Source organism: Oncorhynchus tshawytscha, linkage group LG22 (assembly GCF_018296145.1).
Source record: "Oncorhynchus tshawytscha isolate Ot180627B linkage group LG22, Otsh_v2.0, whole genome shotgun sequence".
NCBI lineage: Eukaryota > Metazoa > Chordata > Actinopteri > Salmoniformes > Salmonidae > Oncorhynchus > Oncorhynchus tshawytscha.
The window spans coordinates 20,496,018-20,523,561 of record NC_056450.1 but is presented as its reverse complement, the minus strand read 5'-3'; the positions used below and the strand labels follow the sequence as shown (position 1 = coordinate 20,523,561).

The 27,544-nt window shown below is 42.3% G+C and overlaps 2 protein-coding genes across 4 annotated transcripts; one reads left to right on the top strand and one right to left on the bottom strand.

The window, feature by feature from the left end:
* Nucleotides 1-7: 7 nt before the first annotated feature.
* Nucleotides 8-19,693, top strand: plekhm2 (pleckstrin homology domain containing, family M (with RUN domain) member 2). 2 transcript variants are annotated; one of them, XM_024384537.2, is made up of 20 exons: nt 8-743; nt 1,856-1,962; nt 2,081-2,190; nt 2,628-2,727; nt 2,832-2,919; nt 3,170-3,335; nt 3,802-3,855; nt 5,083-5,362; nt 6,795-7,652; nt 8,090-8,159; nt 8,739-8,829; nt 10,627-10,691; nt 11,441-11,529; nt 11,799-11,931; nt 12,256-12,446; nt 13,358-13,423; nt 13,744-13,903; nt 14,773-14,952; nt 15,836-15,952; nt 16,112-19,693. In XM_024384537.2, the coding sequence occupies exons 1-20, from the start codon at nt 684-686 to the stop codon at nt 16,247-16,249; spliced, it is 3,123 nt and encodes a 1,040-aa protein (XP_024240305.1). In that variant the 5' UTR covers nt 8-683; the 3' UTR covers nt 16,250-19,693. The 2 variants fall into 2 exon arrangements, with proteins under 2 accessions (XP_024240305.1, XP_024240306.1); XM_024384538.2 differs by lacking the exon at nt 3,802-3,855.
* On the bottom strand, nt 19,508-27,544 carry LOC112222013 (E3 ubiquitin-protein ligase TRIM16). 2 transcript variants are annotated; one of them, XM_024384539.2, is made up of 8 exons: nt 26,391-27,544; nt 24,201-24,296; nt 23,639-23,872; nt 21,475-21,625; nt 21,256-21,315; nt 21,112-21,174; nt 20,923-20,976; nt 19,508-20,807 (listed from the first exon to the last, which is right to left on the bottom strand). In XM_024384539.2, exons 1-8 carry the CDS (start codon nt 27,003-27,005, stop codon nt 20,239-20,241), a joined length of 1,842 nt encoding a protein of 613 aa, XP_024240307.1. In that variant the 5' UTR covers nt 27,006-27,544; the 3' UTR covers nt 19,508-20,238. The 2 variants fall into 2 exon arrangements, with proteins under 2 accessions (XP_024240307.1, XP_024240308.1); XM_024384540.2 differs by having other exon boundaries at nt 20,606-20,745; nt 26,391-27,456.

Here is a 27,544-nt window from a genome sequence, read left to right as displayed (position 1 = left end):
GTTATCCGTTCCCACATCTGTCTACAATCATTTTGTTGGTGTCACGAGCTCATTGACAGGCGGTTAGTGACGTATAACTTGGAATGGCTAGCTGCTGAGCTTATTGTCAAGAACTTATTCCTCCACTAGACTAAACATTGGGCCTGACCTTGCTCATGGTCTCGCAATTTCACAATGATAAGTTTATCTACAGTAAAAGTAAGTTTGAAGAAGTGTATATATTAAAGGACAATTCGCCTATTAAAATACTGGGTAGCTAGCTACACCGAAACTGTACGCAACCTATGACAGCGGGAGATTCATTCTCTAGCGCTAAGGTAACGCGTTGGCTAGATAGCTAGCAAGCTTACGTGTTAGCCAGTTTAGTTGAATAGTCATTCGAAGCGTTTCCGAGGCTAGTATTGAGACCGTAGCTAGCTAACGTCAGCTAGGAAACTAGTCAACGTTAGTAGCTAGCACTTGCCACTGTCTTGTGTGCTAGTTTAACTACGGTAACGTTATCGTTACCTAGCCAGCTGCTTGCTTGATGGTTTATGTTGTGTGCTAGCCAATTACTGTACCAGCATTAAATATATATGGCTAGCTAGCTTAGCTATTAGTTGTCTAGCTTTGAGAACATCAACAGACCACATCGAGACTTCTGGGAATCAGCTGACAGCTGCAGGCAGCCAAGGAGACCAGTGATGGATCAACTTAAAGTCAAGGACCGAATATTGGAAAACATTAATTTGTCTGTCAAGAAGGTAAGTTTGATATTATGTCTCGTAAGCACACATTCTTCATGCTAGCATGATTAGCTAGCTAATTTATTTGAAGATTAAACATGAGTATTAACCTAAGTTACGTAGCAGGCGTAAAAATAAACGCATGCTAGGATAAGTAGGCCTGGTTCATGAAAGAAAACAGTTGATGACTGTAAGGTCCTTGAACATTGTTTAGTTAGCTAACAAATATGGATTAAGTATATCAACATGGGTGTTTTGTTTACTAGCTAACGTCACTAGTATTGTATTGGTTAGTCGAGACATTCAATGGCTGGTGAAAACAAAGCACAACAGCACTAATCCTGCTGCTGCCTGACTGCCGCATATCGATACTGTCACGTAATAAACTTCCTTCTAAAATTCTTTGTCATGGTCGATTCAGCAACCCTTGGGTAGCTAGCTAGGTCTATTTGAAGGACAACATATTGTTGCTAATTTTCCAAACACATTTCAATAAACTTGCTTCAGATAAACATGAGTACTGTGAAAACATTGACATTCAGTATTTGACTTCTAGGTGTCTTCATAAATTAGGCTGAACCCTGTTTGAATGTTGACATTCACCCTTTGCATAAACCTGTGCAGTGTGGTAACATTGAGTCCCATCCTTCCAAAGTATTTGTGCTGTGCCAGACGACCACGGCTTTATAGACCTTGCCTGATATGATATTCAAATCATCTTCTGCCTATATTTGGTTAATTCCTGTCCCCAGTCTGTCTCGTGGTCACGTTACCATCAGGGGACTGGAATTTATTACATTTCTACATTCCAGTATATTCAGTCAGTGATGTTTAACTGGTCTTTTCTGAGGTGACGCACAAAAGTCTGATTAATTTAAGTTAGTCATGGTAATACCATTTAGGGGATCAGATATACTGTAGCATTTAACCAATTTCAGGCTCCATACTTCCATCAAAGCCTATACTGTATCCTCAGACAGACATTGCACAATCATGCTTGTCAGCTGTCAATATTTGATGCATGTGGTACTCCTCTCAGGGTCTCATGACTGGGGAAGAAATAACCATATTTCTAGTTTGGCTGTGGGCCTACTCACATCAGTCCCACCTGTTTTGTGCACTGACTGCAGTTGCAGAGTTACTTTGCTGCCTGTGAAGATGAAACCCCAGCCATTCGGAATCACGACCGGGTTCTACAGCGGCTGTGTGAGCACCTCGACCATGCACTGCTCTATGGGTAAGAAGACTGAGAGAGACCAATCTTCTCAGTACTTTGATACATCCTAACTCTGACATTGTCTGTGATTGTACGTTTTGAACTATGTTCTTCAACTCTCCTGTTTTGTGCATTGCAGGCTGCAGGATATCTCCTCAGGTTATTGGGTCCTGGTTCTACACTTCACCCGCAGGGAAGCGGTCCGGCAGATAGACGAGCTCCAGCACATAGCAACCAACCTTGGGCGAAGTAAGAACACAATCATTTTCACCACATCTTACGCACACATTCACATCAGTCTTGTGGGCAACTTAAGAGACAAACATTTCATAGTAGTAAACACGAATACATGCCATTTCTGTAAATAAATTCATACACTCCCATTTACTGTCATAATGTGAATGACATTTGTTAGTGGTTTGGCAAATGTAAGTTCCTCTTGTGTCACATGCCAGAAATGTAGCACAAGAATGCTGTTATTTGAGGTCAGGATTACAGTAATTACCACTGTGGTTTGCACATGTTTGTTTCTCTTTTTACAGAGAGGTTTCTTTGTAGGTATACTTGTTTGACTTATTTGCACGTTCAGACAGGAAAGAAAGAATAGAGAGTGCTTGTAAAAATGATCTACTTATGCCCATGTCCCTCATACTGAGCAAATATTTTTCTGTTGTGTTTCTGTGCAGGTCGTGCCTGGTTATACCTAGCACTGAGTGAGAGCTCCTTAGAAAGCTACCTCCGTCTCTTCCAAGAGAACCAAGGATTGCTGCAGAAGTATTACTTCAAGTGAGTCTTCTGACCTAAAGAGCATCATATTATTCCTTTTGACTAATGCGTGTAGCTAGTCTCCTTATTGTAAATACACCATTTGCTTTTAATCTCTCCCCCAGAAATGCATTGGTATGCAGCCATGATCACCTCACGCTCTTTCTCACTTTGGTGTCGGGACTGGAGTTCATTCGCTTTGATCTGGAGTTGGTCAGTATTAAACAGTTTTTTGAAACCATTAGAATTCACATCAATACCCCTAATTTACAAAAGTCCAACAGTTCAATGTTCAGGCTTTATTGTAACAAAAGAAGGTACAACTTGGCTTAACCAAAGAATGTAAACAGAGTACATGGTTGGTGCGTAAAACCCAATAAATAATTCAGTCAAAAAAGAGACATGTATAATGTAATATCAACAACACTCTCAAACCTCCATTGTTTTGTTTTCTGGGTGTTAGGATGTCCCCTACTTGGACGTGGCCCCCTACATGCCGGAGTACTACAAGCCCCATAACCTTCTGGACTTTGAGGAGCGTCTCCCAAGCTCGGACAGCCTGTCCCTGCACTCTTTCACCTCCACCAACCTGGAATGGGATGACAGCGCCATCGCCCCGTCCAGTGAAGGTCGGGGGCTCCACCTTTCTCTTTCTTGCTTTCTCTTTCTTGCTTTCTCTTTCTCTACCTTGGTTTCAGTCTCCACCCACTCCGTGTTATGCGGTCCATTAGCCTAATTCATAGGCCGGTGTGTCAAGTAATGGGGTGTTGAAGCTGATGTTGGATCGATCAGGTTAACCCGTTCATGGGTTATTACGTAGAAATAATAGTCTAGTGCTCACATTGAAGTGATTTTCATTGAGCACCCAACACAGTATGGTGTGAATGTTCTCATACAGTATCTCTCATCACTTTTCACAAACCATCGAGTCTTCATTTTTTAAATTGTAGTTTTCTGTCTGCCTTCCCATACCTGTGTCTGTTATCATCATGTGTATCATATTTCTCTCATATGTCATGTTTTCAGTGTGTGCCATTGTCTCTTCTCTCTCGGGCCTTCCTGTTCTAATGTTGAGTCTTATCCCTCCTTTTTTAGATTATGATTTCGGTGACATCTTCCCCGTGTTGCAGCCAAGTGCAGACTGGGAAGGTGGGACATGGTTACCCCTCCCCTATCCTCCCTCCCTCTCTGTCTCCGTCCTCACCTCTCTTGCCACCCCCTTCCCCGTCTCACAGCATCATGCATGTCCTCCATCCCACTGTGTGTGCTGAATGCATGCTGGTCCTCTGTGTGTGTGTGTAGCCAGTGGTTTAATTGATATTGCAATTAAGATACTCAAATACTGATAAAGAACAAGCAGCTAGCTAATGCTAAGAGGGAATGGTAGAGAAAGGAATCAAAGGGCTTTTGATTAATCTACTGCTAGTTTCTTGGGAAATAGGCAAAATGGATTGGTAATGCTTTTACACTTCTCTTTGAAGACACTACTGAATCAAGCATCACTCCTTAATATCATTACATTTGTAGAGTACAACAGGAGGAATATCATAATGATGCCTAGATGTTAACATTTTTTATGTATATATAATTTTAGGGGCATTTTGTGCTCACCTTTATGCAATAAATTATGATGTGGCACTATTGCCAACATTTAATACGATTTATGGCCAGGTAAGTTATTTTCTAAGTAGAAATTTGTATGCACTGGTGAATTGTTAGATGTTGACGATCATGTTTTAATGAACCACGCAACATGTTTCTCTTTAAAGATGTGATCCTAAAGCTAATGCAGCATTGATGTGGAATATTACTAATGAGAGCTGCATTGCCTGATGAAATGGTACTCACTCTGTCTGGTATCTACTGGCATATATGTGGAATATTCTCTCTTTCTCTTTGTGGAAACATTGGAATGCATGTATTTGGTCTAGGTTCAACCCAGCCTTTATAGCTTTTGTCACCAACTTTAGTGTGTAGCACTGCATTCATTCACTTGACATAGGCTAAGTAGTTTAATTTAACTATAATTTCTCCAAGCAAGTCCTGGTATGTTGCATTGATTGACTTCAACAATATCAATTAGGCACCTAATTTGAACAGATAATGAAACATCCTAAATCAATTTAATAAACACTTGTGCCCTTATGTATGCTTTATCAACTATATTGTACAGTAAGCTATGGTAGGATGGTTTAGCCAAGGCCTTTGTCGCTTATGTCTGTCTTCCTGCCTGTGTGACCTTCTCACCCCTGTCCCAGCCAAAGCACCAGTATCTCTTCTCATTCATTTAAACCCAGAGTGTGTTCAGTAGCCTGTGGCATACTGTACGTGTGACTGTTCTGCTATTCATTTGACTGTGTGTGTTCCCCTCCATAGAGGGTGACCTCACTGACCCAGTCAGCTGTCCTCGCTCAAATGCCTCAGACCCTCAGACGGTCTTCAGTGATTCTGTGATTCTCCGGGCAGCCGCTGCCGTCATCACAGTGAGGGGAACGCCGCCGCCACCGCCCCGCAGCCCCACCTTCAGACACAACCCCTTCAACGAGTACTCAGACACCAACACCTCGGCTGACATTACACCCGTCCACACAGCCAGCTGCCACCACGACACCAGGGACAACATGGAGAGCATCAGCAACGAGCTAGAGGTTATCAGGTACAGCACACACCCCTAACATTAGCCTCTGTGGCTAAAACTACATGGGAATTAGCCTAGTTAGGTGGTTATCCTTTTATGTTACCCATACTTTTCTCAGCCTCAACACAGAGCTTGGAGTTGTTGAATCCAATTGGCACATTATCACTTAATCTCGATGTCTGTAAACTAAAGTTATCAGATCAACAAAGCCCTCGGACACCCGACAAGGCCCAAATCCCTGTCATTCGCATGAAGAAGAGACGGAAATATCGGGGACATAGGTCGGGGTGCCTTGTCATTAGAGGCGGATTATCAACTAAACGTTGGATCCTTACAAGGCACCCCTACCCACTATTAGCCAACGTGCAATCATTTAAAAATAAATTGGATGAGCTCCAATCAAGACTATCCTACCAACGGGACATTAAAAACTGTAATAACTTATGTTTCAGTCGTGGCTGAACGATGACATAGATAACATACATCTAGCTGGGTTTTCAGTACATTGGCAAGATAGAACAGCTGCCTCCGGTAAGACAAGGGGTGGTGGTCAGTGTCTATTTATAAATAACAGCTGGTGCATGAAGTACCAAGTACTTAATATTAAAGAAGTCTCGAGGTTTTGCTCGCCTGAGGTAGAGTATGTCATGATAAGCTGTAGACCACACTATTTCATTTAACAGTTTTCATCTATATTTTTCGTAGCTGTCTATTTACCACCATAAACCGTTGCTGGCACTAAGACCACACTCAACAAGTTGTATAAGGCCATAAGCAAACAAGAAAATTCTAATCCAGAGGCAGTGCTCCTAGTGGCCAGGGACTTTAATGCAGGGAAACTAAAATCAGTTTTACCTAATTTCTACCAGCATGTTACATGTACAACCAGAGAAAAATTAAAAAAAACTCTAGACCACCTTTACTCCACACACAGAGACGTGTACAAAGCTCTCCCTCGCCCTCCATTTAGCAAATCTGACCATAATTCTATCCTCCTGATACCTATTTACAAGCAATAACTAAAACAAGAAGTACCAGTGACTCACTCAATACAGAAGTGGTCAAATGATGCAGATGCTAAACTACAGGACTGGTTTGCTAGCACAGACTAGGAATATGTTCTGGGATTCTTCCGATGGCATTGAGGAGTACACCACATCAGTCACTGGCTTCATCAATAAGTGCATCGCACGTACGCACGTGCAAGGAAAATATGCGTATCGGCCAAAAATGCCATATTGGTGCATCCCAAATTTCACTGTCAGGTCTACACCTGTTGTATTTGGCTCATGTGACAAATAAATATTTGATTTGTTTTATTGGCACACACATACAGGTCAGCAAGCCTTGTAGCTCTATGGCTTGGAAAATGTGATTTGTTAATTTATACAATGGGCCCAGGAAGAGTACACATGACGCCATTATGACGTGGTTGTTTCTTTTCCACCAGGATGGCCAGACGAAGGAAGCCATCCAAGAAGCGCTGTAGCGTGAAAAGCTCCACAGTGAGCGGTGACCAGAACAATGTGGCCTTCGAGCAGGCGGAGGCAGACGATAGAGCCCCGGCTGGATGTGAGGGACCAGAAGGAGACACCTGGAGCCCCTCTGTGGGGTTGCCGCAGGGCTCAGGGGTAGCAGAGACGGCGAGGAGGAGCAGCAGGAGGGAGACAGGGGAGGAGGAAGAGTCAGAGGGCCTCCTGCGGCTGCCAGAGATGACAGACACCTCCATGGACAGCGTTGGCCAGCCCCTACGTGACGTCATGGACCGGCTCAACGGTGCTCTGGATGGGGAGAAGACCTGGGGGCGACCAGCTGGAGAGGAAGAAGAAGAAGAGGAGGGGGCAAAAACCCAGCAGAGTTCCCTCCCCAGAAGGCCCTCCTCCACCAGCCTTGAAGCCAACCCGCAGCCCCCGGGGCAGCAGCCCTTTCGAGGGGATTCGATGGGTGAGCCGCCTGACCCAGAAGCCAGGCACCCCCCCCTGCTGCGCCCTGCTCTGGCCCCGAGTCCCAACTTCCTGCAGGCCCCCCCGGCTCCTGCAGACTTTTACTGCTTTACCCCCCACAGTCCAGATGCTGCTGCCCTGCGTAGTGGCCACCATGACACTGCAGGGCATGGCCAGTCACAGGCTCTTCTTGGTGGCCATGAAGTTGAGGCAGAGGCACCGCCAGGACAGAACCCCTCCCTAGAGGAGGAAGAGCATGATGAGGCAGTAATGGTTGAGAATGGATTGGCTGCTGGAGAAACTGAAGAGGAGACTGAAGAGGACAGGCTCAGTCCAACGGAAAACTCTCATCCTGCAGAATTCAAGTGAGTTGAGGGTTACTTAACACCATTTTAGGTGAACCATGAATGAAACCTTTTTTTCATGGTGCAATATGTCGAATTTAGCTTTCTGGTTTCGAATTTAGATTTCTGGTTTCTAAAATGTTTTAATGTCCGTCTGATTTCAGGTTGTGACATAACAAGCAATGTACAGTATAGAAAATCATTGTACCATCTAAACCGCTAAGAAAAACATTTTTAATAACCAGAAATATAGTTTATAATATTGCTGTATGAAGCTGATATGAGTAAAATGAAACTTACGGAGGAGGGGAAGCAATCATAATGAAAGATGTATAATTCACATTTCTATCTGAAATCAGTCAGGTCGTACACCAAATTACACAATGGACCTTTTAAGTATATCTTTATTGGCAATACTTTAGCCACAGTGGTGTGCTGATTCTGTGTGGCCGTTTCAGGGTGGACAACAATCACCTGCTGCTGCTCATGATCCACGTCTTCAGAGAGAATGAGGAGCAGCTCTTCAAGGTAAGCCTCTGTTTCACTGTGGTATATTATGTTGGGGGGGGGTAAAGGCCATACATTATGATAATTTGAGCATTTATCATTGGATTTAAACCCTCCCTGTCATGGATTTAACAATAGTAGAATTTCCCTCCAGCCAATGCTTCCCTCCAATCCAAAGCATTTAAATCCTTGAAAGGGAGTGTGCACACTAGGAGAAGCATTGAGAATCGGGACGCTGCCACAACCATGTCCATTCTGAATACATAACTGGGGAAAAATTATTCAAATGTATTGGTGAATAAACAAGTACTATTAGTATGCTTTGCAGTGTATATTTTGAGTTTATATGAACCTTTTTTCAACTAGGCAAGTCGGTTAAGAACAAATTCTTATTTACATTGACGGCCAAACCCTAACCTGGATGACGGTGGGCCAGTTGTGCGCCACCCTATGGGACTCCAAATCATGGCCGGTTGTGATACAGCCTGGAATCGAACCAGGGTCTGCAGTGACGCCTCTAGCACTGAGATGCAGTGCCTTAGACCGCTGTGCCACTCGGGAGCGGTGCAGTCCTGAGTGTTTAGTTCTGTCTGTTCCCAGATGGTGAGGATGAGCACGGGTCACATGGAGGGGGACTTGCAGCCTCTCTACCTGCTGCTGACTGACTGTTACATCTACCTGCTGAGGAAAGGTGAGGGTTTACTGCTCATCACGCTCTCAGATACTCTCTTTCTTACTGTTTCTATCTATCTCTTGCGCTCTCTGTCTTTGTGTGATGGTCATTACATTTATATTTAATGGCTGCCTTTGACTTTGCTTGTCATGCTCTATCCTATCTATCTACAGTGCATATGGAAAGTATTCAGACCACTTGACTTTTACACATTTTGTGACATTACAGCCTTATTCTGAAATGGAATAAATACATTTTTTTTCTCATCAATCTACACAATACCCCATAATGACTTAGGGAAAAATGTTTTTTAGAAAATTTGCAGAATGTATTAAAAATAAGAAACAGAAATACCTTATTTACATAAGTATTCAGACCCTTTGCTATGAGACTCAAAATTGAGCTCAGGTGCATCCTGTTTCCATTGATCATCCTTGATGTTTCTACAACTTGATTGGAGTCCACCTGTGGTAAATTTAATTGATTGGACATGATTTGCGAAGGCACACCTGTCTATTTAAGTTCCCACTTTTGACAGTGCATGTCAGAGTAAAAACCAAGCCATGAGGTCAAAGGAATTGTCCGTAGAGCTTCAAGACAGGATTCTGTTGAAGGACAGATCTGGGGAAAAACATTTCTGCACGATTGAAGGTCCCCAAAAACACAGTGACCATCATTCTTAAATTGAAGATGTTTGGAAACACCAAGACACTGACTAGAGCTGGCGGCCCAGCCATAATGACCAATCGGGGAGAAAGACCTTGTTCAGGGAGGTGACCAAGAACCCAATGGTCACTCTGACAGAGCTCCAGAGTTCCTCTGTGGAGTTGGGAGAATCTTCCAGAAGGACAACCATCTGCAACACTCCACCAGTCAGGCCTTTATGGTAGAGTGGCCAGATGGAAGCCACTCCTCAGTAAAAGACACATGACAGCCCACTTGGAGTTTGCCAAAAGGCACTTAAAAGACCCTCAGACCATGAGAAACAAGATTCTCTGGTCTGATGAAACCAAGATTAAACTTTTTGGCCTGAATGCCAAGCGTCACGTCTGGAGGAAACCTGGCATCATCCCTAGGGTGAAGCATTGTGGTGGCAGCATCATGTTGTGGGGATGTTTTTCAGCGGCATGGACTGGGAGACTAGTCAGGGTCGAGGGAAAGATGAACAGAGCAAATACAGAGAGATCCTTAATGAAAACCTGTTCCAGAGCGCTCAGGACCTCAGGCTGGGGCAAAGGTTCCTTCCAACAAGACAACGACCCTAAGCACACATCCAAGACAACGCAGGAGTGGCTTCGGGACAAGTCTCTTATTGTCCTTGAGTGGCCCAGCCTGAGCCCACACTTGAACCTGATCTAACATCTCTGGAGAAACCTGAAGATAGCTGTGCAGCAACACTCCCCATCAAACCTGACACACCTTGAGAGGATCTGCAGAGAAGAATGGGAGAAACTTCCCAAATACAGGTGTGCCAAGCTTGTAGCGTCATACCCAAGAACACTCAAGGCTGTAATTGCAACAAAGTACTGAGTACTTTCCAAATGCACTGTAGATAGATAGGACAGAGCGTGACAAGCAATGTCAAAAGGCAGCCATTAAATATAAATATTTTGCTCTGACTTGTGTAAATGTGATATTTCAGTAGTTTTTGCTTTGTCATTATGGGGTATTGTAATCAATTTTAGAATTAGGCTGTAACGTAACAAGATGTGGAAAAAGTCAAGGGGTCTGAATACTTTCCGAATGCACTGTAGCTGTCTCTCTGTCTGTCTGTTCATCCAACACTTGAACGCTCTCTCTCTCTTGCTCTTTCAGGTGCAGCGGAAAAGCCCTACACAGTAGAGGATGCCATCTCTTACAATGAGTTGGACTTTGTCTCTGTAAGTTGTCTATACTGCTGGGATATGTTGTCTAGTGTCAGGATTGTCTGTGAATTGTTTCTTGTAATGTCGAATGGCTTCAAGGACACTACTTTTTCTTCAAGTTTTAGCTTTAGGGTTGTCTTGGTCAATGTTTAGCTTCAGGGTCACAGTGTCACAATGTTCATGAGGTCAGATGGTTCATGATGAGTTTGCTAGATTCGCGTTGTTCCAGTCATTGTTTATGGGAATTCCAAGATGGCCGACAATCTTGCAACCAATTTGAAAACCGTTGACTGTGACTTTCTGTCATTCAAATGTTCAAATGCAAATTGTAGTAGATCCTTCATAGACATATGTGCAGCGGTAGCAATTTACCAAAAGTAAAATCCCAATGCTTAGTTTATTGACTAGAGTCTTGTAATGAGTTTAATTTTCCAAATAGTGTTGATGCCACCATATCATTTTATGAAGTACTTTGGACTGTATGAGGGAAGTGCATGAAAGATGCCTTGAAGGGATACTTTGGGATTTTGGCTATGAGGGCCTTTTATTTACTCCCCCAGAGTCCGATGAACTGACTCTGGGGAAGTGACCGGAAGTCTATGGGTATAAAAATGAAAAGATTGCTTTTATATTGCACATTGCTGCAACAAGACCTCCACCTAAAAAGCTGATGGACAGAAGAAGGGAAAACGACAAGAAGGAAATGACTGTCAATGTCCAGTCCACTAAGTTGTGCTGTGTTATTGTCCCTGTCCGTCTCTCAGGTGGGCTTGGACCAGCAGACATTCCTGCTGGTGTGCACCAACAGAAGACGGCAGTTCCTCCTGGACACGGCTGACTCATCGCTTACTGTGTGAGTGCCTCTAATCTGCTCTCCCTCCTTCTCCCTGGCGGCATCTCCACAGTCTAAAATGGCTTCCTCTCCCCATCTCCTTTCCTCCATCTGTGCTAATTCTAAAGGACTGGACTGTGGAAAGCAACTTCCTAGTTGGCATGCTCTTGCATATGTTTCCATATCAGTATGAATGAAGGAGAAGAGAAGCAGAATAAGTTACTCTTTATCCATCCCCCTGTCTTCTAACCCACCATCCTCTTTTTTCTTTCTTTCTCTCTCTCCCCCAGCTGTTTTTTGGCAGCCCTGACATCGGCCATGATAAAGGGGTGCAGGGAGCCCCCCTACCCCTCTGTGCTGACCGACGCCACCATGGAGAAACTGGCCCTCACCAAGTTTGTCTCCCAGGAGTCCCACTGTGAGGTGAGGACCACCAATTTTTTCTGTCTCACTTAGCTGGGCCTGCACACATCCTTCATTTCTAAAATATACAAATAAAGACATTTCATTTTGAAAGAATGCCTGTATACTGATTTTATGCTCTCATGAAAGGAAGTCTTATTTTGATTGGAATCACATTACAATACACACTTAACTTTCATCAATCATGGATCTGATGGAGTGGTTATAGGCATAGCTATGACTAGCCACAGACATCACCAACTCAATCAGTATGCTCAACACATGTACAACAATGTGTAATAGACAAGGGATACACTTGTGTAATGATGCGTTGTGTCTGTGTAGGTATCTCAAGTGATCATTCGCCTGTATTCTTTGATTCACTGGGAGGACCCCATGGATGTGACTCTGGCCACCCAGACAGCCCTGGTGGGCGCTGGGGACTCGTCCAGCACTAAAGAGGGCCCCCTACTCTACAGAGCATGCACCACCTACCTGGGCAAGGAGCTGTGGAAGAGCTGTTACCTCGTACTGAGGTATGTATTGGCAGTCATAGGCTTTTAGAGGAACAATATGCTGAAATCACTCTGCCATTGCCTGGTTGCTAAAGTTCTAAACTGATTGCCTAATTTCTGTTTATGTGATGAAACAAGCAGTGTAGAGAATCATTGTAACGTCTAAACCTCTGTGTAATATATTTTCAATAACCAAAAATATTGTATCTTTAGCTGTTTGAAGCTAGTGTACAAAATCGAAAGTAAAAAAAGATGCAAAAACAAAAGTTAAGGACGGTAAGCATAAACATAACACCCATAAAACAGATCTATCGCTTATAAGACTTTCAATGAGAATGACGGATCTATAACTCACATTTCTGTGTGAATTTGGTTGGGTTGCCCATAAAGCTACATATTGCACCTTTAATAAACCCATATAATAAGACATCATACAGGCTCGTACTTGCTTATAACAAGTAATAAAGCATTGTACCTGGATGCGTCTTCCAGGAAGTGTTACTGATATATCTGCCTTCTATTACGTTTGTTATAGAATGTTATGTGTAACTTTACTTGAACAGGTTGAAGCACAGCTACAGTAACACATTCCTGTTCTTATTTTAATGTAACTGCAATATTCAATGTAATAATATAATTATACATTTGCACATTTCATTGTGCTCAAAGCAAGATTATAAACTGGGTTGTTCAAGCCCTGGACGCTGATTGGCTGAAAGCCATGGTATATGAGGCCATATACCACGGGTATGAATTAAAACTACTTATTTACTGTTCTAATTACATTGGTAACCTTTTTAAAATGGTAATAAGGCACCTCATGGGTTTGGGGGGCTAACAGCTTAGCCGTAGTATATTGTCCATATACCACACCCCCTTGAGCCTTATTGCTTAAATATATTTCAGTATGTGTTCCTCTTGTCCTTGTTCAGCAAAGGGGTTCTCTACCAGTATACAGAGAAGACTGATGCGACACCACTAATGTCCATCACTATGGGGTAAGGCATGCACGCCGTGTTACTGCTCATCCTCCAACATGTGTGTTGTGTCTGTTTATGATGGGATTCCACAAGGGAATGGATCTGTTCCTAGCACTTTTATGGATCAAGTTGTTTGGACAATTGCACTGGGTTCAAACATAGGTGATTGCACTTATTTTGCTGAATTTTCCAAAGTCATAATTTGATGAAATACCCATAGTTGGGTATCTATCGCTATGAAAATATATATTTTTTGTAAATAGTAGGCTATTGACTTTTCCTATTTTCATTGTTTGACCATCTTCTGTGTGCTCTCTCCCACCCTTCTTCGCTCTCAGGGGTGGGTACTGCGGAGGTTGCCGGCGCTCCAACAGCACAGAGCAGCCTCATGCCTTCCAGGTGATCCTGACAGAGCGGCCTCCTCTGGAGCTGAGCGCCGACAATGAGGGAGACATGGCCGACTGGATGCTGGTGCTCTGCCAGTCTGTCTCCAAAGGGGTGAGGGCATACACACACACGCTGCACTCTGACACACATGCACACTGCACCGTGAGAATCATGAGAGTGAGCATGGCTGACCATGCAGATTTTGCCATGCTATAGCCATGAGGGGAAGAAAACCCTACTAGATTAAAAACATATTTTTGCATGAACTGTCCCACACCATGTCATTCCCTATCTCCCAACATTGAGTTCAGTTCCTCCAGGTTCAATCAAAGATTGACTGCAGACAAGGGATCTTTCTCTGATTTTTAAATCAGAAATATGTTTGTTTTCATTTAGTTCATGGTTTTTCTACATAGAATTGTTGTTGGTTTTGTACCGTCTATGTCCAATCTTTTTTATATAAACATTTCCGGGATAGAAAAAGGTTTTCAGTGTAAACTTAAATGATGAAAACGATATAAAGTATGCCAATCATAATGGACCTAATATACTTTTTCAAAAAGATCTTTGAGAATGAACTATATTTTTGTCATGGCATGGGCCCACATTGATTTTATGTTTGAGTCACTCGGGATAGCATAAGCCATGGTAAAATGTGTAGAATTGCAGGAAATTATCTTTAAAATAGCACATTTTCTCTCGGCCCCATGGAAAGAACTGAAAAATTGCAGGAAATTTGCTTTAAAAGCTACATTTTGCAGCCAACAGGAGGGCATCTAAAACTGCATCATTGGCCACAACCCTGCCATGCCCACCACCTAAGCCAGATTTTGGTCCAGAAAAAAACCTGTCGTTTTAACAGTAGCTCTGAAGTACATAGGTTAAGTATATCTGTATTTTATCAATAAATTAGACTGGTTTCCCTATATCACCCCCCACCATAGCTGTTTTTATTCTTTAAACCTCCCTTCTGTCTTCAGGTGATCCCCCAGGGCGTGGCCCCCACACTGTGTATTCCTTGTTGCCTGGTGGTGACAGACAGGAAGCTGCTGACATGCCACCAGGACTGCCAGACTAGCTTCTTCCGCTCGCTGGGCGGCGCTGATCTCTCTGATGTCACTGCTGTCAGTCTGGAGGACGACAAAGAATACTGTGTTGTTGTGAGTCACCTCACGCCTGCCTTGTCCTCACTTGCCTGTGCCCTCTAGTCTTTTCTCTTTGTCTCAATTAAAATTGAATTTGTTCTATTGAACATGCCACCACTATAAAAGCATTTTAATTATATGAAGAATCTTGTAGATCAGTGGTTCCCAAACTTTGTTTGTAGTCCCGTACCCCTTCAAACATTCAACCTCCAGCTGTCTACCCCCTCTAGCACCAGGGTCAGCACACTTTCAAATGTTTTTTTTTTTTCCATCATTGTAAGCCTGCCCCACACACACACACACACACACACTATGAGTTTTTGTCACAATCCGGCTCGTGTGAATACACAAGAACTCTTATAGGACAAGGGCACAAATAATAATATAATAATAATCAATAATTTTGCTCTTTATTTAACCATCTTCCATATAAAACCTTATTTGTTAATCGAAAATTGTGAATAACTCACCACAGGTTAATGAGAAGGGTGTGCTTGAAAGGATGCTCATAACTTTGCAATGTTGGGTTGTATTGGAGATATTGTATTGGAGTCTCAAGTCTTATTTTATTTTCCGCACACAGTCTGTGCCTGTATTTAGTTTTCATGCTAGTGAGGGCCGAGAATACATACATACACCTTAGCCAAATACATTTAAACTGTTTTTCACAATTCCTGACATTTAATCCTAGTAAAAATTCCCTGTCTTAGCTCAGTTAGGATCACCACTTTATTTTAAGAATGAAATGTCAAAGATTTATTTCAGCTTTCATTTCTTTCATCACATTCCCAGTGGGTCAGAAGTTTACATACACTCAATTAGTATTTGGTAGCATTGCCTTTGTCTGTATTGCTCTTGCCATAATTATTATTGTTATTATTATTATCTCTGTATATAGGAGTTTGCAGTGGACAGGGCTCAGTTCCTGCCTCCCTGGGTGTTGTACTTCAGCGGATGTGAGGAGAGAGACCGCCTGCTGGAGGCGCTAGAGAATGCCTGGAGAGACATTTTCCAGGTAAGGGAGAGAAGGATCGAAGAGGAAGGGGTTTGAGACAGGCAAGGATCACAGTAAAAAAGGATCAGCTCAATAACATGATTTCCCTGTGTCTCTGTCCCTCTCTTGCTCTCTTTGTCTCTCGCACTTTCTTTTCAACCCTCTTTTCTTGTGTTCCAGGTGTGTCTGCCTCGTAGGAGGGTGTCAGAGCCGTCGGTGCAGAAGCATTGTGGTGAGGCCTTGGCTCTGATGAGGAGTGCCTGGCAGAGAAGTGACAGCCTTGCCCGGGGACGTGCCCAGAGAGAGCCCTGGTGCTGACAGACTGGTGGATGGACAGATAGGACAAAAGGCTTTCACTAACACTCCTATCTATTCCTACTCTACACATCAGGGTCGTAGTCAATTGCATTCAAATGTTATCAATTCTGCAAGTGAATAGAAAATGTACCATTATTTTCTATGTGGATTTGTTCAATTGTCAAATTTAATTTCAACTGGGTGACTGAGTTTGAATGGAATTCACACCAAACCTGTTACATATAATTATGACAACAGCCATATAGATAGAGGGAAACGCACCCTCTGTTGTGTCTACATTATGAAGAGTATACGGTAAGTTAAGCATATGAGGATGTGTCTTCATGGGATGTTGCGAGACAGACAGCAGTTTGAATCTCCGTTCACACTCCTGGCCTTCACAAATATGTATGTAGGGCTGTGACAGTCATGGCATTTTGGATGACGGTTATTGGTCAGGCAAATGACTGGTCACTGTTTTAATCGTTTGAGTAGCAAAATGTTTTTTTATATAAAAAAAAAAATTAAACACTCATTTTCTCCTCTCCTTCGCTCCTTACTGCACGTGCTGCTGCTGCAGAGAGGGGGTCATTGCCTAGGCAACTAGAGACTGTTGCTAAAACATCTTGCTTGTTTCAGCAAGGAGCAACAAAGTTTCATCATGTTGTAAAGAGTCCATGTTACCTCTGAAAGGGACTCAACTGCACAATGCCTGTGGTCCTGTCTTCAGTCAGCTCATTCAATGTAAAAAATAAAATATATATATATTTTTTTTTTTACTGTTATTTTATTTTCATGATTGTCTTCATCCATAATCGTCAGTTACACAATTACACGGTAGTTGTGCCAGCCCTATATGTATGTATGTATGTATGTATGTATGTATGTATGTATGTATGTACGTTCTGCTTGACATTCCTCTTCTCGTTGAGTCGGCCGTCAGGGGAGGAGGTGCACTCGTTATAGAATAAGACGTTCACTCACATATGAGGTTCTTTTGAACCTTAACCAACACACTACATGTCTAGTGCTTATGTAAAACGCGGTATAGTATTGAATTATAGTATTGTATGTTTATCAATCCTTACGCAAATGTACATTGCCCATCTCTCCATGAATCCAGACCTACATTGATTTAGTCTTGTATAGGTTTGTCTGTTGTCAAATACATCAAACAAAACCCTTCTCTCCCATGCAAAGGTTGTGATAGTTATTCTTCAGTCACTTGAAGTGGCATACACTATTAGTTACAGCACTCATCTCTTGCCTTGGTCGGCCATCTTGGTTTACCATTGGGTTTTCCACCTTTTAGTTAGGTCGGGTTGGATGGTCAAAGTTAATATTAAAGTATCAGAGCGGAGAATGGTCTCAACCTAGCATGGATACACTTTTAACAAGAAGGATGAGAGGAAGGATGAGAGGAGAGAGTAACTTGCTGTTGAATGCGAGATTGCACATTGCTTTTGGGTTTCAGCCGTGGTGATTTTATTTGAGTGTATTGATAAGTTCATTGGGGTTCTGTGCGAAGTTCACGTTCAGTGCTGCTTTTAAATATAAGCACAAATGGGAGCAAATAGTTGTTTATTTGTAACACGACTTGTTATGTGAGTCTAATTGTATGCAATTTATAAAGGGGATATATTTGCTTTTATTTTGCGTGGTTTGTTCTAGTCATTTGGCACACACCTCTATCCTTTGAGGGGAGTGTCTGTCATTGCATTGTATGTGTTGCAAGTGGCCTGGTCAAGATGTGGGATATGTCAATGTTCTACAACAGGTGGAGGCATCAGTGCATCCCTACTTTATTGCACAACCTGTAATTTTATTGCTCTGGAGACTCTGTTGCGCAATGACTGACCATTGCTTTTAGTCCAGTAGTTATAGTACAACCAGTCCATATGCATTAGTAAATCAATAAAAAGCAGTTTGACTAGAGATGACACTACTTTATTCATATGATTTGTCATCGCATTAATCCAGTTTACCCCTTACAATGTATCCCCCACATAATTAAATGCAAATCCTCACATTCATTTGTTTGACAATGTAGCTAATTATTTATATAGACATGTTATGTGAACGTAAGATTTTTGTGTTGCTGTTGACAAGAGGGGAATTTATCCAATGCCATGGCTATCCTGAAATTGCTCAAGGGCAGAGTGATGCTAAGACTTTAAAATGTATGCCAAACAAAAAAACAGTGATTGCAAAGTTAAACAAACCATACAACTCTGCACAAGGACTACTTTGAACTATTTCCACAGAACATTTGACAAAAACACATCTACTTGAAGAGTAAATGTGTTTGTCAAATTTTCAATTAACATTTTTAAAAGTCGTCGTTGTGGTTTGTTTAATTTTGCAATCAGTTTTTTGTTCACCATAGATTTTTTTTAAAGTGAAAAATCTTGAGTCTCAGGATCACTCTGTTACTGTGGAATTTACTTCAATCATCAGGAGAAGGTTTCTGGAGGCTTTCAGTTTAATTGCCTGTTGCTCCTTAATAATCGCGTCCTTTTTCATTACCTTCATTTGATTGGCGATAATGGCCTCAGGCCCTGTTTTGACCAAATAAAGTACTACTCTTGAATGTGGCCTTATACTGCTGCTGGCTTCTAATCGAACATGATTAAAAATCAGTGAAATTAATTTGCTGGGTTGTGAATACACAATGTGTGTGTTCCCTGTCCTCCAATTGCATTATAGTAATAGGCGTAATTACTAAACATTCTCTGCTTTGAGCATTTTAAGTGCCACGTGGTCTTGCCTCTATTCTACTGTTTCTGTAGGCGTGGGAAGCCAACATCCCAGAATTTAGCTTCTCAGGTTAGAAATGTTACAAATAATTTAAATGTAGTACCCTAGATCCCATGCAGAAAAGACCCAACACCTCAAGCCAGAGAAACCATGTCCTACATTTTAGTTTCAACTGACTTCTGCTATTTTATATCCCCTTTCTTTTGTTGGTACTTATCCCTTAGTTTTCTAAGCAGTGGAGTTAGAGAGCTCACTGGAAGTAAGATTATTATGTTCTAGAGAAATGTACAATTGTGATACTTCAGTATTTGAAAGGTTTGTCAATATTTGATTGAGGAAAGGAAATATGAAGCATCTTGGCTTCATATCCAGAGTTAAGTGAAGTTTGTCTTTATGAACAGTAATTTAAATGTTGGACATTGCTGGCCAATGGTGGATTACTTCTTTTGATTGACTACTTGTGATACTAAAATTGTTTTTACGTTTGTTTTTATATCTATGTATATCTATATATATATATTCTTTGTATTGTGTTTAGCTGTCTTTTTTTTATTTGAAATGTATGACACTAATGGGATTGCTCTATTGTATGATAACCTGTGATCATCACACTAAAACCTGCATGTATTTAGTGTTTTTTTATATTGCTAATAACGAATGTACAAAAAAACTTGTGAATAGAACATGAATAAAGAAATTCAAACCATAGCTTTTCAACAACTAGTCTTTGTTTTAATGACCTTAACACGGGTGTTCTAAGCTAAGTTATTGAACAAAGTCCCTGCCGTCTGTGGATGCCTGGCTCGTAACTATGACTATGGAGAGTAAAGGACTAGACTATTCTCTCAGCAGCCTTTTTTTGGTTTCCTGTTTTGCTTCGGTTTAATTTAGCTGTGTTTTTGTTTGGATTTTAGTTTCTTTGAAATTAATATAAGGCACCTTTTGGTCTTTGGAAGCGCTATCTAAATCCCATGTATCTATGTACCGGAATGTAAGTTATTAACTGTGGTTACTACTAAAGCATTCTTGTGATCAACACCATGAGGCATAACATGTCCAGAAGCCCCCATAACCCCTTGGAACTTGTAGATCAGAAAAGATTGGATAGCTAAGGATAACAAATATGGCACTGAGCAGCTTGATACAAAACTTTGATACATTACAGATTGGGATCATTGTAGTTCTGAATGCAAAATAGCCTAATAATATGTGAAACAATCTTACAAGTCAGTTGCAAAGAGTGATTGGCATGTCTATGTCCTCAATTGTCGTTGTCTCCCCAATTGGCAAAGTATCAACGAGGATTGTAGCCCAACACCAAAACCAGGATACAGTGGCTCTGAGAAGTCCTCTGACAAAAAACTATGGAGCAGAATCATGGAGGAGTCAGAGATGCTGTAAAAAGACAGAGTTCCTGCTTTGTGATCTAAATAAACCCCTATTCTAGGGGATGAGACCTTGGCAGTGATCTTGGTTTCAATGTTATCGTGCCATGCTGAGTAACTGGTGTCAGAGCACTGTAAGCTCCATGATTTTACATTGTACCCCAGGCCACACGCTAGTCCCCTGCCTCCCCTCTGAATGCTCTCATAGGTCACTCCAATGAACACTCCTTTGCCTCTCCAATCTGCCTCCCAGTAGTAACGGGCACCGGTCAAGCCCTCCCAGCACAGCACTTGTTCCCAGAAGTCAAAGGTCTTCGGGAGACGTGACCTGGTCCAGGATTGACCTCTGGACTTGACCAGAGTCACCTTGCGGTTCTGGTCAGAGAAGCACAAGTTGCGGTGTGCTGTATCAGTGTCTAGAGTGAGTTGAAAAGCATCTGAACAAAAAGAGACAACAGTCTTCACTGTTCGGGTTATTCTCTTTCACATTCCTTCTTGTTAAAACTAGCCTTACTGTACACGCAAAGCCATAACTCTGTTACAATGACTCACAGTGTAAGAAGTCGGGTCTGGTCTTAGGAATTCCAAATGTGAAATCTCTGCTTACTGGAGAGACGAGTGTTAGTATTTTAGTTAACAGATTGGACATTCGACTAGTTGTAGAGACACTACCTTAGGGTCCACATTCAATAATAACATTCAATAAATAATATTCTGCAACGAAAATAAGGATACACTTACTGCTCCATGCTTTTTGCAGTGGCACCGGTGGCATTGGCTGGCATTCAGAATGGGCTCTTCTCACTTGAAGAAAAAGTGGAAAATCCATGATTTCATTTTCATTCTTTGGTGTGCAGGAAAAAGGACTAGAGGCAAATGTCTTACCTTGCCTGCCCTGAGGTTTGGTCATGGGTACTGGAGATTCCAAAATGTCCACATTTGCAACTGCAAAGAGGATCAAGAAATGTCCAAATAGGTTATTGTAAGTTTGTATTCTTGTATTATCTTTCCATTTAAACAGAACCCTCCTCCATTCACAGACTGAAGAAAATCTCACCGCTGCCACCAATTTCACAAGTAAAACGTTTAAGTTACCATACTAACCTGCTTGTTTAATCTTTTCTAAGAAGTCAACATTCATGTCCTTAAGCAGCTCCTTGAATTCAGTGATAATTGACGTCACAGCTCCAAATGAATGTCTTTCACTGATAACACTAGGTTCACGATCCGGCAGCAGGCTGATGGGTTGCCACCTCTACAGAGACCAGAGAAGATTAATCAATAAGTTCGTTTTTTTTCTTCTTTTGGTATAATTTCAGTTTTTGGTCTCATACCTTCCTTATAATGTACTGTTACGAAACCAATAACTGGCCTGCTAATATCATTGCACTCACTAAGTCTAGGGTCTTAGTTAACTGTCTGTAACCTGATTTGATGTGTGCGTAAATGTGAGAAGTAAACGTGCGTGACGAGGTATTGAATGTACAGTCGTGGCCAAAAGTTTTGAGAATGACACAAATATACATTTTCACAAAGTCTGCTGCCTCAGTTTGTGTGATGGCAATTTGCAAACACTCCAGAATGTTATGAAGAGTGATCAGATGAATTGCAATTATTTGCAAAGTCCCTCTTTGCCATGCAAATGAACTGAATCCCCAAAACACATTTCCACTGAATTTCAGCCCTGCCACAAAAGGACCAGCTGACATCATGTCAGTGAGTCTCTCGTTAACACAGGTGTGAGTGTTGACGAGAACAAGGCTGGAGATCACTCTGTCATGCTGATTGAGTTTGAATAACAGACTGGAAGCTTCAAAAGGAGGGTGGTGTTTGGAATCAGTTCTTCCTCTGTCAACCATGGTTACCTGCAAGGAAACACGTGCCGTAATCATTGCTTTGAACAAAAAGGGCCTTCACAGGCAAGGATATTGCTGCCAGTAAGATTGCACCTAAATCAACCATTTATCGAATCATCGAGAACTTCAAGGAGAGCGGTTCAATTGTTGTGAAGAAGGCTTCAGGGTGCCCAAGAAAGTCCAGCAAGCGCCAGGACCGTCTCCTAAAGTTGATTCAGCTGCGGGATTGGGGCACCACCAGTACAGAGCTTGCTCAGGAATGGCAGCAGGCAGATGTGAGTGCATCTACACACACAGGGAGGCGAAGACTTTTGGAGGATGGCATGGTGTCAAGAAGGGCAGCAAAGAAGCCACTTCTCTCCAGGAAAAACATCAGGTACAGACTGTTATTCTGCAAAAGGTACAGGGATTGGACTGCTGAGGACTGGGGTAAAGTTATTTTCTCTGATTAATCCCCTTTCCGATTCTTTGGGGCATCTGGAAAAAAAGCTTGTCCCGAGAAGACAAGGTAAGCGCTACCATCAGACTTGTGTCATGCCAACAGTAAAGCATCCTGAGACCATTCATGTGTGGGGTTGCTTCTCAGCCAAGGGAGTGGGCTCACTCACAATTTTGCCTAAGAAAAAATATTGACTCTTTGCATCAACTTCATGTAATTGTCAATAAACGCTTTTGACACTTATGCAATGCTTGTAATTATTCTTCAGTATTCCATAGTAACATCTGACAAAATATCTAAAGACACTGAAGCAGAAAACTTTGTGGAAATTAATATTTGTGTCATTCTCAAAACTTTTAGCCATGACTGTATATGCACCCATGAGACTGCCACTTTACTTTAGGCCCAGGGCCAGCTCGTTCTTGACCAAGCTGATTATTAATTGTTCAGATCATGACGAAACATAAATATGTACAAAAAGAAAGAAACAAAGGCAAGCCCATAGAACCAGCAGCCACACAGCTTTGCCAGCTGGAAAACTGACTGAGGCTGCGTTTAGATGATTGATGCAAAAACCATCATACAGTCAGCATGGGGGACAAGAAAACAAGAGAGGGTGGCGGCAAAAGCAAGCCAGCGAGACGGTACGCGTTGCTATGGTGATTTCCGTTAAACAGTGCAAATCAACATCCAGCAGAAAACAACGCTAAGGCAGATGTTGAAATATTTGAACTCTGGCGGCAACTCCCGTCTACCGTGGCTGCTGACACCATTCACCGCCAGCCTCAACGGCATTTACCGTCATATTCTCATTGAAAACAATGTCATCCTGTTTGCTCTCTACCTCATACCATCTAAATGCAGCATTAATTGCGTGCACGTGACAGCTTATAAAGACTTGGCTCAGCATTGAGACCCGGTTGGCACTACCACCTGGGGGATGGCATGTGTGTGTGTCCCAAAGGGAAGTTACCTGGAGAAAGAGTATGCTGTCTTGTGTTTGGGCGAGTTTCTCCAGATCGCTGTTTCTCCTTTGCAGTGTTGTTATGTCCTGTCTCAGTCGTGTCTCTGCTCTTGCTGCCTGAGCAGCCAGAGTCTTCTCCCTATCTTTGATGGAGTCCCTCACCTCTGCTCTCCTCTTTTCTAGGGAGTGGATCAGCTCAACGAAGATCATGTCACTGACCTCCACTGCAGCTTGTGCAAATCCCTACAGGGAGTGGGAGTACAGTCAAACATGGGCTCTATTCCAATATCCACTCTACCATAGTACTACTTAGCAATGGTCCGGGCATGCATTCTAAGTGGTATGTTAGTATGAGAATGGGAACCTACATATCATATTCTGTTTAGTCGACAGCATCTTAGTTGTTTAGTCAATAATTTTATGTCATCATCAAGGCTCTATTTTGGAACATAGGGTACGCTAATGAGGAGGACCTTCCTCCTGCCTGGACGAGCCTCCACTGGCACAGCATGCCGAAGGGTGGCAAACTCAATGGTGGCTCAGTAATGTTATCTACTTTTTTGTAACTCACTTTAAGAGATCCCGCAGCCTCTCCCAGTTGTGTCAGCAGCTCCTCCTTCATCTGGAGTTTACTGTTGGATTTGATCTGTTCCACTGCCAACAGTGCCTTAAGGAACAAACCCATACATTTCAGTTAAGAAGGCCATAATAATTCTCACTCCAACATGCAATATGGTAGGCCATACTGACCTAAGAACAGTAGGTTTGAGTTAGAACTGTAAAAACGTTGCATACTATCCCACACCTACCACTCTCGTTCCAACAGATCATACTTTAATTTACTTTAAATGTTCCACTTGTGCATATCTAGAGGTCTTGTTCATGGAGCTACTCACTGACAATATTTATCTAATTATCCACATACAAATGAAAACCCACCTGCTGCTTGACAATTCGCTGTGACCCCTTGCCGTTCCTCAACTTATAAAGCGTTAACGTTAGTTGCTTACTGGACCTTGGCAATCTGTGTGAAATTTTAACTAGTTATAGTTTGCTAACAAACTAACTACTGTGAACTAATGTTTTCCCTCTATAATTTGTGGTTAATTTTCAGAATGAGAGAATTAGGTGAAAAGTAGGCATTGCTTGTTATTAAACAAGTGCAGCTGGAGCTGGGCCTGGCTTAAGATGGATGCCACCATAGAGGTGAAAGGAACACCATAGACTTTCCCTCTTTCTCACTTTTTTACAGTGGATAAGAAGGGGTATGCCAGCTGTACTCTCTGCCTGAAAGAGATCAATTATTCCAACAAAGAATGCTGGCCATTGTAGAACAGATGTCCATAGGAAGAAAGTGTACAATGTAATGATTTGCAGTGTAGCCCAAAGATATTGCTTTTGTGTTGAACTTGACAGTAACACTTGTGTGTGAATGGGATTATAACTTTTTTTACTCAGTGAACGTTATTTCTGCACACATGTAGTTTTGTGCACTTGATCGATGTCTAGTGGCCACTATTATAGAGCAAAAATAGAAAGTATATTTGTTTAACTCTATTTCTAATTTAAAATGTGTTTAGATGCGTGTGGTCACAAACGTTCTATTATAAAGAATGTCATGGCTAACTGCAATATTTGTGTATTGTTCTTTCTCCATTGCAGTAAAGTCTAGGCAACAAACAACATTGGATTGCTTTCTTTACATTTTTTCAGCTGTGAGTTAGGTTCACATTAACCACTTTTTATTTTACACATAGACTGATCAAGTAAAACATATTATTTTTTGTTTAATTAGTTAACCTGCATTTCCCCCAAGCAGGGATTTTTTGCATGTTTCAATGACCTTTTTGGGCCCTCAGCAGTTTGCATCCCTGGTGCTTCTGTAACAGATGGTTATCCAGGTGGACTCTAAGGTGAGACTGGCAGTAGGACAGCTTACACTCCCGACGGGCTTTGACAGACTTTGCCTTCCTCCCAGCCTCTACACGAGTACACACCACGTCTTCAGTCGAGCAAAGTAATCTACTTTAGCTTCTCCACCATCTTTTCCAGCATTGGGTTCTTAGTGTGGGGCACCTGCAGAATGTCTCTCGACAGTAAGGACAGAAGGAATCTTCGTTGCTGCTGCTGATACTACCACTCTCATCCAAGCATTTTCTGATACAGTCGAGGCAGAAGTTGTGTCGACATGGAAGATGTCAGGGTGTTCAAACAGACTGGACAGCTGATGTCCTCCCTTGTCCACGGCTTAGAGACCATTTTGTCACAGTGTATACATTTTTTTATAAATAATGTTGTTTTATAACACCGGTTCAGCATGAAGTTTTGTGACTAATGTTACCTATCAGGAAGTGTAACATTCAGGACTCATGAAGGATGAACCAGTTTGAGACTTACTGGAAATAAGAGCTCCTTCTGACACGAGAATGCGCAACACTTTTAGAATGCAGCTGTACTGTGTACGTTTTTGCTAGTTTCTTCATTGTTGGCTGGTGGTTGGTGTCATGGTAAATATAAAAAAGATGACCTCGTAGTTTTTTTTTATATGCGCACAAAGGATCTATTGTTCCTCCTTTTTTGTAAAAGCATGAGACCCAGCATGAGTGGCACTGACACTGTCTACCCCTCTCCCTATCCACTCCCTATCCTCTCCCTATCCTCTCCCTATCCTCCCCCTATCCCTTCCTCAAGTCTAGAAGCTCACTTACAATATTTATCGAATTATCCAAATTCAAAATGTCCTTTGGTTATGAAAACCCACCTGTTTCTTGGCCCGTTCAGTCTCAGCGGAGACAGTTTGGTGGCTTTTGTGTTCCTCAACTGCACACAGAGAACAGATACACCTCCTCTCAAGTCTGCAGTACATGTCCAGCAGTTTGTCATGCTGGGGACACAGCTTCTCCAGTTGCAGCTCCTTGACCACCACACCCACCAGAGTGTGCTTCTGTAACAGAAGGATATCCAGGTGGGCTCTAAGGTGAGACTGGCAGTAGGACAGCTTACACTCCCGACAGGCCCTCACAGCCTTTGCCTTCCTCCTGGACCCTAGAAGAGTACACACGTCACACACCACGTCTTCAGGCCCATCGTACGGATACCCAGGAGAGGTATCGAGTAAAGTAGTCTTTAGCTTCTCCACCATCTTTTCCAATATTGAGTTCTTAGTCAGTGTGGGGCGCAATCTGAATGTCTCTCGACAGTAAGGACAGCAGGAAACCGCGTTGCTTCTGCTGCTGATACTACCACTCTCATCCCAGCATTTTCTGATACAGTCGAGGCAGAAGTTGTGTCCACATGGAAGAGTTGTAGGCTCTGTTAGGGTGTTCAAACAGACTGGACAGCTAATTTCCTCCTTTGTCCACAGCTTAGAGGCCATTTCGTCCAAGTGTATAAAAAACAAAAAAATACTGTTGTTTTATAACACTGGTTCAGCATGAAGTTTTGTGACTAATGTTACCTATCAAGAAGTGTGGCAGCTTGTAACATTCAGAACTCCTGAGTGATTAACCCGTTTTAAACTTACTGGAAACAAGGAGCTCCTTCTGACATGAGAATGCACGCATCACTTCTAGAATGCAGTTGTACTGTGTAAGCTTTGGCTAGTTTCCTCATTCTTGGCTAGTGGTTGGTGTCATGTTTTAATGAGCACAAAGGATCTGTTGTTCCTCCTCTTGTAAAAGCATGAGTCCCGGCATGAGTGGCATTGACACTGTCTCCTCTTCTCTCCTCCTACCATCCCCTTCTCAAATCTAGAAGCTTCCTAGAAGCTCAGCTTTATAACCCCTCTCTGGCGATTGTTAATATTTCACACTACCCCCACCCCCTTCCACCTCTCTCTCTCTCTCTCCCTATGTTGTAACTGCGGTAATGGGGGAGGGGTAGAGATGAAAAGCAGCAGATGGAAAACAAAAACCA